We start from the raw sequence: 13,539 nt of genomic DNA on the forward strand, positions 1-13,539 counted from the left end.
CAAACAGGACGAGATAGACGGGATTGATACCCCATACTGGAGACTGGAGTCAGATATCAGACAGGACGAGATAGACGGGATTGATACCGGACAATATTATTATTCTCTCCAGTTTTCGCCCCCGTCTAGTTGGTCCTGTTTATTTTCAATATCCTGATTCATTATCTATCCTGTCCGTCCCGTCTTTTCCGGTATCGACCCCATCTGTCCGATATCAACCCGGGCATTTGGTATCGATCTTGTCGTCCTCTGACTTCCTGACAGAAAGTTTCCTTTCGCGTCCGCCAAGGTCTCCGTTCAAGGTTTGTATTCCTTTATCTGAAAAAGTGTTTCTTTGTTTTGACTTTGGCTAAAATATTTGAGTTGGGATTTCTCTGCTCTTGTCAGTCTTATTTTTATAACAATAAATCATTTGAAGGTTATAGTGGAGCCGGTTGAAAATCTTAAGGGACACTAAGTTGGACCAGGGGTGTCAAAAAGGCGGCCCGCAGGCCGGATTAGGCCCGCTAAGGGATTGGATCCGGCTGGCGAGACAACGCTGAGGGAAGCACAAGAGACAAACGAGCTGCAGGTTGAAATATGTCCATTTGATGTCGCCAAAGCCAGGTGCCTCTCACAAACGCTGTACTTGTGTTTCTTTCCTTCTCTCTCTCACTCTCTCTTCCTCCCTTTTTTCTCTCACTCTCTATACCTCTCTATTTCTCTCTCTCTCTCTTTTTCTCTGTATGTCGTTTTACCTTCTTTTGCTCTCTCTTCGTTTTTTCCTTTTCTCTCTTCTCTCTCTCTCTTGCTTTCCCCTTCTCTCTTTCTCCCCGTTTCTCTTTCTCTCCTCTTTTTCCTCCTTCTCTTTGAATTTCTTTCTTTCTCTTTCTTTCCCCCTCTCTCACTATTTCTCTTTTATCTCTTTTGTTTCTCACATTCTCTCCACCCTCACCATCTCTCTTTTTTCTCTCTCACTTTCTCTCTTTCTTTGTCCCACCCTCTCTCTTTTTCTCTCGATATGTTTCTCTTATTTCTTTCTCTCCCTTTTTCTTTTTCTCTTATCTACTAGTCCGGCCCCCGAGAGAATGTTTGTTCTATCGTGTGGCCCCCGAGTTAAAATAAATTTGACACCCCTGCTTTAGACATGGTCATTTAAGGTGTATCGTATTATTTTAGAAGAATGGAAATGAATTTCTGGTAAATTGACAAATTTGTCCTATATACTTTTTCAGGCTGTTGTCAGTCCGTCTGCGAACCTAAGTTAACACTAGGCAAGCCTTTTTTTTTTTTTAGTATAAGTGTTTTATTTATTTATTGTTTTGCTTTTTTAAATCATCTCAGTGAATGTGTTTCAAAGACCATTTATCATTGCCTTTGTCAGGACCAGAACGGAAACAGGACCCAATTGCGTAACGTTTACCACAAGTTTTATTGAAACTGCGCCCACGATCCAATGTTCACTGGACGCAGGAAACAAGTCGCTCGGCTTGTGATCTGAACACGGAAGTGGATCTTCCGTAGCGAGCGATGGCGGTGTCAGGGACGGAAAAACGGGTCGGTAGCCGGGACTGGGAGAGCAAAAAAATGGTCGGGGTCAGAAACGCAACGCTATTTCTCTCTGTGTCTTTTTCTCTTCTTTTGTTCTGTTTTTTTGCTCCCTGTCCCTATTTAACGGTTCAAAAAAAGGTCGTAGCCAGGGACAAACGGGAGCAAAAACGGGACAGGTGGGAGTCAGGGTCAAAAAAGGCTTGCCTTGTATAAACAGAAGTTCGCAGACGGACTGACAACAGGGGATTGACAGGACTGAGTTCAAGTAGTGACAGGGACACTTGCTCAATTGTCCTTGAGAAAAATCCGTCCTGGCTTTGATTTTTTCTTGACTTCCACAAGCAATTACTCAATTCCGGGGGCGCAAAGCGTTCCCCTCATTCCCTCATCATAAGGGAGTTTTGTTATGTGAAACCAAAAGGCTGCTTCGAGCACTGGTTCTCGACTGCTTTGACTTAAGGACCCAACCTAATCAAGGGAAAAAATCCACTTCTCAAATGTCTCCAGTGAAAATACTGTGTATGAAGGCCAATATCCATTGTTAGCAACCGCCTAAAACTGTCAGGGCCGGAACGGAGACAGGACCCACTTGCGTTGCGTTTCTCACGAGTTTTATGGGAAGAAAGAGAAAGGGTTGCGTCCACGATACAGGGATTGTTAGACGCGGGAAGCAGGTCGCTCTGAAAGCGGAAGCTGGACTTCCGTGGCGAGCGATGGCGGTGTCGGGAACGGAAAAACGGGTCAGTCGCCGGGACAAGAGAGCAAAAACGTGGTCAGAAGCGAGTCGTAAGCCAGGAAAGGAGAGTATATGTGGTCAGGACGAAAAACGACGCAAGCCGGGACAGGAGAGTAGACGTGATCACTATCAAAAACGGGTCGGAATTGGGGGACAGACGGGAGCAAAAAACAGGCGGGAGTCAGGGAGCAAAAATGGCTTGCCTAGTGTAAACTGAGGTTCGCAGACGGACTGACCAAAAGGGGACAGATAGGAGTGGGATTCAAAGCCAGACACTTATAAACCATATTCATCCCACAATCAATTCTTTCTTTGACTCCATCATTGTTGTCTCTGTTTTTGGTTTCCAGTTTTGTTTCTGTCTAGTTTGTCCTGTTTAATTTCGATAGCCTGTTTTGATATCAATCCTGTCTGTGCCATTGTTTAATATCGGTTTCCAGTTTTGTCCCCATCTAGTTTGTCTTATTTAATTTCGATACCCTGTTTTGATATCAATCCTGTCTGTCCCGTTCTTTAATATTGGTTTCCAGTTTTGTTCCTGTTTGGTTTGTCCTGTTTGATTTTAATATCCGGTTTTGATATCCATCCTGTGTGTCCCGTTGTTTAATATTGGTTTCCAGTTTCGTTCTCATCTAGTGTGTCCTGTTTATTTTCGATACCCTGTTTTGATATCAATCCTGTCTGTCCCGTTGTTTAATATCGGTTTCCAGTTTCCTTTTTGTCTAGTTTGTCCTGTTTAATTTCAAAACCCTGTTTTGATATCAATCCTGTCTGTCCCGTTGTTTAATATCGGTTTCCAGTTTCGTTCCTGTCTAGTTTGTCCTGTTTCATTTCGATACCCTGTTTCGATATCAATCCTGTCTGTCCCGTTGTTTCATATCGGTTTCCAGTTTCGTTCCCGTCTAGTGTGTCCTGTTTATTTTCTATGTCCTGTTTTTATATCAATCCTGTCCGTTCTGTTGTTTAATATTGGTGTTCAGTTTCGTTCCTGTCTAGTTTGTCCTGTCTGTTTTCAATGCCCTGATTCATTATCTATCTTGTCTGTCCCGTCTTGTCCGGTATCGACCCCATCTGTCCGATACCTACTCAAGCTATTGGTATCGATCTCGTCAGCCTCTGGCTTCCTATCATTTCACGTCAGACAGCTGCCTAACGTGCATGACTACCCGTTTCCCGTAAAATAAAAGGCTTGTGTGAGAACGTCACGCGTTTGGGTCCTGATCCTGTTCCGGTTTTTGACAATTAAGGAATGTAATCGGCCCATTGTTTTGCCAAGGTAAGAACCCAGTGAAATCGGGTCTGCAACCCACCTTTTGAGTCCCGTCCCGACCCACCGGTGGAGAACCCCTGCCTCAAAGAACCCCGATTCATCTTCAGAGTCCCGCACACACCCATTGAGTGGGACTATGCGCTGACTTCAGTCTTAATGAATGGATGACTAGAAGCTACCGAGGGAGCAGCGCCTTGGAAACCAGCCTCCTTTTCCCAGGAGGCCGGCACAAGGGACAAAGGAGACGAGAGGACCCCCCAAGTAAAAACGAGATGTTTGCCGAGACCCCGACGAGGGTGGAGGTGGAGAAGGCCCCCCCCCTCCCAAGCATTCCATGTAGCACAGCCAGTAGCATGTACTTGACAAGGAAGTGGAAAAAAAAAGGAGAAGCAGCTGTTGGAGGAGGAGAGCGAGACAAAGAAGGAGCAAAGGGGGGGCTGTCCTTACTTGCTCTCCTTCGCCGTGGGAGAGAGCAAATAGGAGCCCCTTCTCCTTTTATCTTCACTCCATTTGAAGGAGAAGCTCAAATTCCAAAGGTAGCTTTCGCCCTCCGGTCGTCATGCGCTGCGGGGGGAGGTCGCTCTTTCTACCCTGGTTCCTCACGTTCCTGGCGGCCGGGTCGGAATCCCAGCATCACCGCTATGAAGATATGGTGAGGGCTTTGTTCGCCGTCCACCACCAATGTCCTTACGTCACTCGCATCTACAGCGTGGGACGCAGCGTGGAGGACAGGCACCTCTACGTGCTGGAGTTCAGTGACCATCCGGGCGTCCACGAAGCCCGTGAGTAAACACCTCCACTGGGAGGACTGGGAAGGGAGTCGGCGGCCGAAATAGCTTCCACTGGTATTTGACGTGGGGTTGTCAAATAACTCGGGGAAGGTGACCAGGGGTGTCAACAGGGTTGGGTAGGGTTACTTGAACTGGATTACTTTCAATGACTTTTGGATTACTCCTATGCCAAATATGCGAATAAAAGACAAAAGAAAGTAAATATGAATCAAATGATGACTCACAACACGTGGTAAGCTTTCTCTCCTGGCTTTGATCTCTTTTTTAATATCGGTTCCCAGTTCCGTTCCCGTCTAGTTTGTCCTGTTTAATATCGTACCCTGTTTTGATATCAATCCTGTCCGTCCCGTGGTTTGATATCGGTTTCCATTTTCGTTCCCGTCTAGTTTGTCCTGTTTGATTTCGATATCTTGTTTTGATATCAATCCTGTCTGTCTTGTTGTTTAATATTTGTTTCTAGTTTCGTTTCGTCTAGTTTGTCCTGTTTAATATCGTACCCTGTTTTGATATCAAACCTGTCCGTCCCGTTGTTTGATATCGGTTTCCATTTTCGTTCCCGTCTAGATTGTCCTGTTTGATTTCGATATCCTGTTTTGATATCAATCCTGTCTTTCCCATTGTTTAATATTCGTTTCCAGTTTCGTTCCCGTCTAGTTTGTCCTGTTTAATTTCGATATCTTGTTTTGATATCAATCCTGTCTGTCTTGTTGTTTAATATTTGTTTCTAGTTTCGTTTCGTCTAGTTTGTCCTGTTTAATATCGTACCCTGTTTTGATATCAAACCTGTCCGTCCCGTTGTTTGATATCGGTTTCCATTTTCGTTCCCGTCTAGATTGTCCTGTTTGATTTCGATATCCTGTTTTGATATCAATCCTGTCTTTCCCATTGTTTAATATTGGTTCCCAGTTTTCGTTCCCGTCTAGTTTGTCCTGTCTAATTTCGACACCCTGTTTTGATATCGATCCTGTCCTTCCTGTGGTTTAATATCGGTCTCCAGTTTCGTTCCCGTCTAGTTTGTCCTGTTTAATATCGATACCCTGTTTTGATATCAATCCTGTCTGTCCCGTTGTTTGATATCGGTTTCCAGCTTCTAGTTTCATTCCCGTCTAGTTTGTCCTGTTTTTATATCAATCCTGTCCGTCTTGATCGGGCCCGCAATCAAATGATGACTCACAACACATGGTAAGCTTTCTCTCCTGGCTTTGATCTCTTTGATCTCCGGCAAAACGAACATCAATCCAAACATAATTTTTCCCGTTCCGTGTATTCCGTTACTCCCCAAGCCTGCACAAAATTTTGTAATTTTATTCCTATTTAGTTTCTTTTGTCTTTTATGAGCATATTTGGTATTGGAGTAATCCAAAAGTAATCGAAAGTAATCCAGTTCAAGTAACCCTACCCAACCCTGGGTGTCAAGCAGGCGCCCCGCGGGCAGGAATAGGCCCCCCGAGGGTTATAATCTGGCCCGCAAGACAACGCTGAGAGAAGCGCAGGAGAAAAATGGGCTGCAGTTTTAGATATGTCCACTTGATGTGACCCAAGCCAGGCACCACTCGCAAAGCCACTGTTGTAGTCTCTCTCTCTCTCTCTCTTCTTTTTTTCTCCCTCTATCTATTTCTCTCTCAGGGTTAGGGTTGCTTTCTTTCTTTTGCTCTCCATCTCTCCTTCCTTTCTGTGGCTCGTTTCCGAGCACGACCACATTTTTGCTCTCCTGTCCCGGCTACTGACCCGTTTTTCCATTCCCGACATCGCCATCGCTCGCCACGGAAGATCCACTTTTGCGTTCAGAGCGACCTGCTTCTTTTTCATTTTTTCTATCTCTGTTTTTTCCTCTCTCTCTCTTTTGCTCTTCCCTTCTTTTTTCTCACTTTCTGTCATTCTCATGTTCAATCTTTTCCCTCTATTTCTCTCTGTGTCTTTTTCTCTTCGCTTGTTCTTTTTATCCTTCTCCCTCACTTGCTCATGTTCTTTCTCTTTTCTTCTCCGTCTTTTTCTTTCTCTTTCTATTGTGCCCTTTGTATTGTCCTCTCTCTATTTGTCTCACTTTCTTGTTTCTCTTACCTTGTCTCTCTCTCTTCCTGTCTCGACCATGTGTGCTCTCCCGTCCCGGCTCACGACCTGTTTTTTGCTCCCTGTGCCTATTTAAATCCAGTCCTGTCAATCCCCTGTTGTCAGTCCGTCTGCAAACCTCAGTGTATACTAGGCAAGCCTTTTTCGTCCCTGACTCCCGCCTGTCCCGTTTTTGCTCCCGTTTGTCTCCGGCTACGACCTGTTTTGATCCTGATCTCCCGTCCCGGCTTACGACCTCTTTTTGTTCCTGACTACGTCTACTCTCCCGTTCTGGCTTTCGACTCGTTTCCGACCCCGACCACGCTTTTGCTCTTCCTGTCCCGGCTACCGACCTGTTTTTCCGTCCTGACTCCGCCATCGCTCGCTACGGAAGATCCACTTCTGTGTCCAGATCACAATCCGTCCAGCAAACACCGGATGGTGGGCGCAGCCCTTCCTCGTTCCTTCAATAAAACTTGTGGTAAACGCTACGCTATTGGGTCCTGTTTCTGTCCTGCTGCTGACAGAAATGACTCTCACATTACTCTTGGTACAGTCCAGAATATATAGGCCACATTATTTAACTCCGGTCACACCAACAGACCCCGTTTTGGCTGAACGTCTCTTAGGCGAAAACCCACAGAACAAACACCTCTAAAGACCAGCACCCAGAGCAATTTGATTGGGGGAACGGTAAGAATGGGCAAACCTATGGACAGAGCGCTAACACTACCTTTTGTTTCTCACCTAGTTTGCACGTTCTCCCGGTGCTTGCGTGGGTTTCTTCCTGGCACTCCGGTTTCCTCTCACATTTCCAAAACATGCATGTCAGGTTGATTGGCTGGTCTGCCCGAAGATAGCTGGGATGGGCTCTGGCACTCCCGCGACCCTACTGATGATAAGCGGTGCAGATAATGGATGGATAATCCTGTGGCATTTTTATTATAATTATTTTATAGATTTTTTTCAAATCGTCAAACAGGGAAAAAAAATGCGCTGGAGAATCAGCTTTCGTCCGGAGAAGGGATTTGGCGGTTTTGTTCAATTTGGTCTTCCAAAAAAAAAAGAAAAGAAAAGAAAATATTTTTATTTTACGGCTCTTTGAGTCCAAAAAGTTCCTGACCCCTTTTGCAGAGGGAAAACATTGGTTAGTTGGGTTTGGAAGCCACTGCATTCTATTTTTGCAAAATACTGAGTCATGTGATGCTTTTCCTAGAAAAAAAACAGGAGAGAAGAATGTTTGGTATTTGAACTGTCAGGACCAGAACGGAGACAGGACCCACTTGCGTTGCGTTTCTCACAAGTTTTATCGGGAGGAAGAGAAAGGGTTGCGATTGCTGGACGCAGGAAACTGGTCGCTCTGAACGCGGAAGTGGATCTTCCGTGGCGAGCGATGGCGGTGTCGGGATCGGAAAAACGGGTCAGTAGCTCGGACAAGAGAGCAAAAACGTGGTGAGGATCGAAAAACGGGTCGTAAACTAGGAAAGGGGAGTAGACGTGGTCAGGGACTAAAAGAGGGCGAAAGCCAGGATGGGAGAGTAGACGTGGTCAGGATCAAAAATTGGTCGAAGCCGGGGGACTGACGGGAGCAAAAACAGGTGGGAGTCATGATCAAAAAAGCAACATAGAGAATGAAAGAGAGAGATAGAGTGAGAGAAGAAGGGAGGAAGAAAGAGAGAAAGAGAGAGAGAGAGTTAGAGAGAAAGAGAAAGAGAGAAAGACAAAGAGAAAGAGTGATAAAAGGAAAAAAGAAGGAGAGAGAAAAAAAGGTATAAAGACACACTGAGAGAAAGAGACAAAGAGGAACAAAGAAAGAGAAAAAGCAACATATAGGGTGAAAGAGAGAGATAGAGTGAGAGAAGAACGGAGGAAGAAAGAGAGAGAGAGAGAGACAGAGAGAGACAGAGAGAAAGAAACGTGGTCGGGGTCTGAAACCCAGGACAGGAGAGTAGACGTGGTCAGGATAAAAAAATGGTCGAAGCCGGGGGACTGATGGGAGCAAAAACAGGTGGGAGTCATGGTCAAAAAAGCAACAGAGAGAGTGAAAGAGAGATAGAGTGAGAGAAGAAGGGAGGAAGAAAGAGAGAAAGAGAGAGAGAGTTAGAGAGAAAGATAAAGAGAGTTAGAGTTAGAGAGTAAGAGAAAGAGAGAGAGAGAGAAAGAGTGAGAAAAGGAAAAAGGAAGAGAGAGCAAAAGAAGGTAAAAAATCACAGAGAGAAAGAGACATAGATAAACAAAGAAAGAGAAAAAGCAACATAGAAAGTGAAAGAGAAAGATAGAGTGAGAGAAGAAGGGAGAGAGAGAGAGATAGAGAGAGAGAGACAGAGAGAGAGAGACGTGGCCGGGGACTAAAACAGGGCGAAAGCCAGGATGGGAGAGTAGAAATGGTCAGGTTCAAAAATTGGTCGAAGCCTGGACAGACGGGAGCAAAAACAGGTGGGGTCGAAAAAGGCTTGCCTAGTGTTCACTAAAGTTCGCAGACGGACTGACAAAAGGGGACAGACAGGACTGGGTTCAAATACTGATCGGGAGCCAATCAGAACCTGCGGCAGTTGGCGCCAAAACAGCAGTCACAGCTGAGTCACATCAGTAATCATGACACGAACTGTTGTTTTTGTACAAAATGTGACAATTTTGACAGAGAGAGAGATAGAGAGAATGACTAAATCGACGGATACAAAACACCCATAGTTTATTACAAACCACTCAAAAAAGTGACGTTTGCGAAACCGTTGGCTAGTTTCCACTAGCGCAGGGGTGTCAAACTCATTTGAACTCAGGGGCCACACCATAGAACAAACATTCTGTCGGGGGCTGGACGAGTAGATTAAAGAGAAAGAAAAAGGTATAAAGAAATAAGAGAAAGAGGGAGGGAAAAGGAGAGAGGGTGGGACAAAGAAAGAAAAAGAGAAAGAGGGAGAGAGTGTGAGAAACAGAAGATAAAAAGAGAAATAGTGAGGGAGGGGGGAAAGAAAGAGAGATAAAGAAAGAAAACAAAAGAGAGAAACAGAAAAAGAAAAAGAGACGAGAGAAAAAGACAAAAGGGGAGAAAGTGAGAAGAGGTAAGCAAGAGAGGAAAGAGGAAAAGAAGGTAAAAAGAGAGAGAAAGAGACAAAGAGGAACAGAGAAAAAGAGAGACAGAGAGGATGAAATAGAGATAGAGAGTGAGAAAAAAGAGATAGAGAGAATGTGAGAAACAGAAGAGATAGAGAAATAGTGAGAGGGGGAAGAAAGAGAGAGAAAGAAAGAAATCCAAAGAGAACTAGAAAGAGAGAAAGAGAGAAAAGAGAAGGTGAGAAAGAGAGAAGGAATAAGCGAGAGAGCGTGAGGGAAAGGAAAAAAAGGAAGAGAAAGCAAAAGAAGGTAAAAAGAGAGAGAAAGAGACAGAGAGGCACAGAGAAAAACAGAGACAGAGAGGGTGAAATAGAGATAGAGAGTGAGAGAGAAAGGGAGGGAGAGAGAAAAGACACAAGACAAAGACAGAATGTGAGAAACAGAAGAGATAAATAAATAGTGAGAGGGGGAAGAAAGAGAGAGAAAGAAAGAAATCCAAAGAGAAATAGAAAGAGAAAAAGAGAGAGAAGAGTAGGTGAGAAACATAGAAAAGGAAACAATGAAGAGAAAGCAAAAGAAGGTAAAAAGAGAGAGAAAGAGTCAAAGAGGAACAGGGGAAAAGAGAGACAGAGAGGGTGAAATAGAGAGATAGAGAGTGAGAGAAAAGGGGAGGGAGAGAGAGAGAGAACGTGAGAAACAGAAGAGATATAGAAATAGTGAGAGGGGGAAGAAAGAGAGAGAAAGAAAGAAATCCAAAGAGAAATAGAAAGAGAGAAAGAGAGAGAAGAGAAGGTGAGAAACATAGAAAAGGAAACAATGAACAGAAAGCAAAAGAAGGTAAAAGACACAGCGAGAGAAAAAGACATAGAGGAACAAAGAAAGAGACTGAAAGAGAGAGATAGAGAGTGAGAGAAAATGGAGGGAGGGAGGTAGACAGAGAGATAGAGAGAGAGAAAGTTTGTTCGAGGCACCTGGCTTTGGCAACATCAAGTTGACCTATTTCAACCTGCAGCTCGTTTTTCTCTTTCGCTTCTTTGAGCGTTGTCTCGCCGGCCGGATTCAATCCCTCAGCGGGCCTGATCTGGCCCGCGGGCCGCCTGCTTGACACCCCTGCACATTTTAAGAGAACTAACTTCCTACAATAGAATTGAAGGACGTATTCCTGCTATGCTGAGAATTGGAACAAAAACAAGGAAGGAATGACTTGCTTGGACTTGTTCCATTCACTTATATTGTTTCAGGGCCTGTCAGCCGTACAACAGGGATAGAATCACACTGCTTCAAAACACCAGCGTCTTAGTAGTAATTTTTTTCCCGTGCTCCTAAAAAGCAAAGCTTATGATTAGAGATTTGAGGAAGAACATGCATGAAAATAAAGCGAGGCCTCAATTATTATCTTGAATGCCCTATGTCATGTATCATGTTTCAATCTGTCAAGAACCGGATCAGGACCCAAACGCGTGACGTTCTCACACAAGCCTTTTGTTTTACGGGAAATGGGGAGTCATGCACGTTAGGTAGCAGTCTGGTAGGAATGATAGGAAGCCAGAGGCCGAAGAGATCGATACCAATTGCCCGAGCAGATATCGGACGGGTGGGGTCGATACCGGACAGGACGGAACGGACAGGATTGATATCAAAACTGGATATCGGAAATAAACAGGACAAGCTAGACGGGAACGAAACTGGAAACCGATATTAAACAACGGGACGGACAGGTTTGATATCGAAAGAGGATAAAGAAAATAAACAGGACAAACCAGACGGGAATGAAAACTGGAGAGAATAATAAACAGATATTTAACAGGACAAAATAAACGGGAACAATACCGGACAGCAACAGGAAAACAGGACCGAGTCAGAACCCACGTCTTGAGGGGCAGGGATTCGTTGACGGACTGACAAAGGAAGAGTGAGAGCACTGAACTTAAAAACACGGAAAGCCAATCTGTCAATGAGCCGCAGCTGGCGCCACACGGGAGGAGCCGATTGGGCGCCATGGCAACCGTGACACTAATCACTCAAATCATTGATTGACAGCAATGATGTTTTTATTTCACGTCCTTCAAATTACGATTCATCATCAGACACACCGAAGAGCTGTTTCCCTTGTCGTGCTTTTCGGCATTTATTTTTTTTTTATCTTTCGTGACGACTTTCTGTTTTCTTCATTCTCTATCATTATTTTCTGGTACTGTGAGTCATGCACGTGTCATGATTACCGATTTGAATCACCTGTGCCCGTTAATTTGATTTTGATTTGCTCCCTGTCCCTATTTAAACCCTGTCCTGTCACTCTCCTGTTGTCGGTCCGTCTGCGAACCTCTGTTGATACACGTCCAGCCTATTTGACTCCTGTCTCGTTTTTTGCTCCCGTTTCTCCACCTGTCTGTCCCTGATCTTCCCATCTGTCTCCGGCTTCGACCTGTTTTTTGATTCCGACCACGTCTGCTCTCGTGTCCCGGCTAACGACCCGTTTCTGACCTCGACCACGTTTTTGGCTCTCCTGTCCCAGCTATCGACCTGTTTTTCCGTCCTTGACACGCCATCTCCCGCTACGGAAGATCCACTTCCGTATATGGATCATGATCCGATTGCGTGATCAGCTTTCTTCCCTCGTCTTTCTATCAATAATTTTGTGGTTAACGCTACGCATTTGGGTCCTGATTCCGTTCTGGTCGTGACACAAATGCCTCATTCACTCTGGGAAATCTCACAATCAGGCCCTCCTTTCTCAGAACATACAATTCTCTGACTTTAAAACTGTGAGAGATTTTCATTTTCCATCCACGTCTACTCTCCTTTCCTGGCTTTTGACTCGTTTCTGACCCCGACCACGTTTTTGCTCTCCCTGTCCCGGCCCCTGACCATTTTTCTGTCCTTGACACCGCCATCTCCCGCTCCAGAAGATCCACTTCCGTATTCAGATCACGATCCGATTGCGTGATTAGCTTCCTTCCCTCGTCTCTCTCTCAATAAACTTGTGGTAAACGTTACGCATTTGGGTCCTGATTCCGTTCTGGTCGTGACACAAATGCCTCATTAACTCCGGAAAATCTCACAAACAGGCCCTCCTTTCTCAGAACATACAATTCTCTGACTTTAAAACTGTCAGAGATTTTCATTTTCCATCCAAGTCTCCTCTCCTGGTTTTTGACTCGTTTCTGACCCCGACCACGTTTTTGCTCTCCTGTCCCGGCTACCGACCTGACACCGCCATCTCCCGCTCCGGAAGATCCATTTCCGTATTTGGATCACGATCCGATTGCGTGATCGGCTCCCTTCCCGCGTCCAGTGAGCACCGGATTGCGGGCGCTGCTCTTCCTCTTTCTATCAACAAACTTGTGGTTAACGCTACGCATTTGGGTCCTGATTCCGTTCTGGTCGTGACACAAATGCCTCATTCACGCTGGGAAATCTCACAATCAGGCCCTCCCTTCTCAGAACATACAATTCTCTGAGAGATTTTCATTTTCCATCCACGTCTCCTCTCCTCTCCTGGCTTTTGACTCGTTTCTGACCCCGACCACGTTTTTTTGTTCTCCCGTCCCGGCTACTGACCCGTTTTTTTCCGTTCCCGACAGTCTTATTCTTGTGAAACGAAAAAAAAAAACGAAAACAGTTTCCTTTGCGTTCTTACAGTGGAACCCGAGTTCAAGTACGTGGGCAACATGCACGGCAACGAGGTCCTCGGGCGGGAGCTGCTCATCAAGCTCTCCCAATTTCTGTGCGAGGAATTCCAGGCCGGGAATCAACGGATCATGAGGCTTATATACGAAACGCGCATCCACATCATGCCGTCCATGAATCCCGACGGCTACGAAGTAGCAGCGAGACAGGTAACACATTTTAGAAATTTTTTTTTTTTTAAATTGAAAAAAAACACGTTATTAAAACTCATTCAGTGCCATAAGGTTCTAAAAGCTTTAGCATAGCTTTTCAGTGAGTATCAAGCCTCTGGGAATTATTTCCATATGATAAATGATGGCGGGAGTGGCTTTGGTCAGACCCACTATATTAAATTCTATGGCACAGGTGTCCAACAGGCGGCCGGATCAGGCCAGCTAAGGGATTGAATCCGGCCCGCGAGACAATGCTCAGAGAAGCGC

General features: G+C 45.1%; 2 protein-coding genes across 4 annotated transcripts in view; one reads left to right on the forward strand and one right to left on the reverse strand.

Moving 5' to 3' along the window:
* The window catches only part of LOC148347816 (integrin beta-3-like), an 83,797-nt gene that overhangs the window by 50,003 nt on the left and 20,255 nt on the right, over positions 1-13,539 (reverse strand). The window contains exon 3 of one of the 3 annotated variants that reach the window (XM_088324207.1): positions 7,124-7,268. In XM_088324207.1, the coding sequence (XP_088180333.1) occupies positions 7,124-7,199 (76 nt within the window). In that variant the 5' untranslated portion in view covers positions 7,200-7,268. Of the gene's footprint in view, positions 1-3,576; positions 4,291-7,123; positions 7,269-13,539 lie in introns of those variants that run through there. The other 2 variants (XM_088324205.1, XM_088324206.1) reach the window with 2 other exon arrangements.
* Positions 3,813-13,539, forward strand: part of cpn1 (carboxypeptidase N, polypeptide 1) — a 31,308-nt gene continuing 21,581 nt past the window's right edge. The window contains exons 1-2 of the mRNA XM_088324208.1: positions 3,813-4,318; positions 13,073-13,269. Coding sequence (XP_088180334.1) covers positions 4,096-4,318; positions 13,073-13,269 — 420 coding nt within the window. The 5' untranslated portion in view covers positions 3,813-4,095. The remainder of the gene's footprint in view (positions 4,319-13,072; positions 13,270-13,539) is intronic.

Source organism: Urocampus carinirostris, chromosome 19 (genome assembly GCF_059441175.1).
Source record: "Urocampus carinirostris isolate Australia breed hairy pipefish chromosome 19, RoL_Ucar_1.0, whole genome shotgun sequence".
Lineage (NCBI taxonomy): Eukaryota > Metazoa > Chordata > Actinopteri > Syngnathiformes > Syngnathidae > Urocampus > Urocampus carinirostris.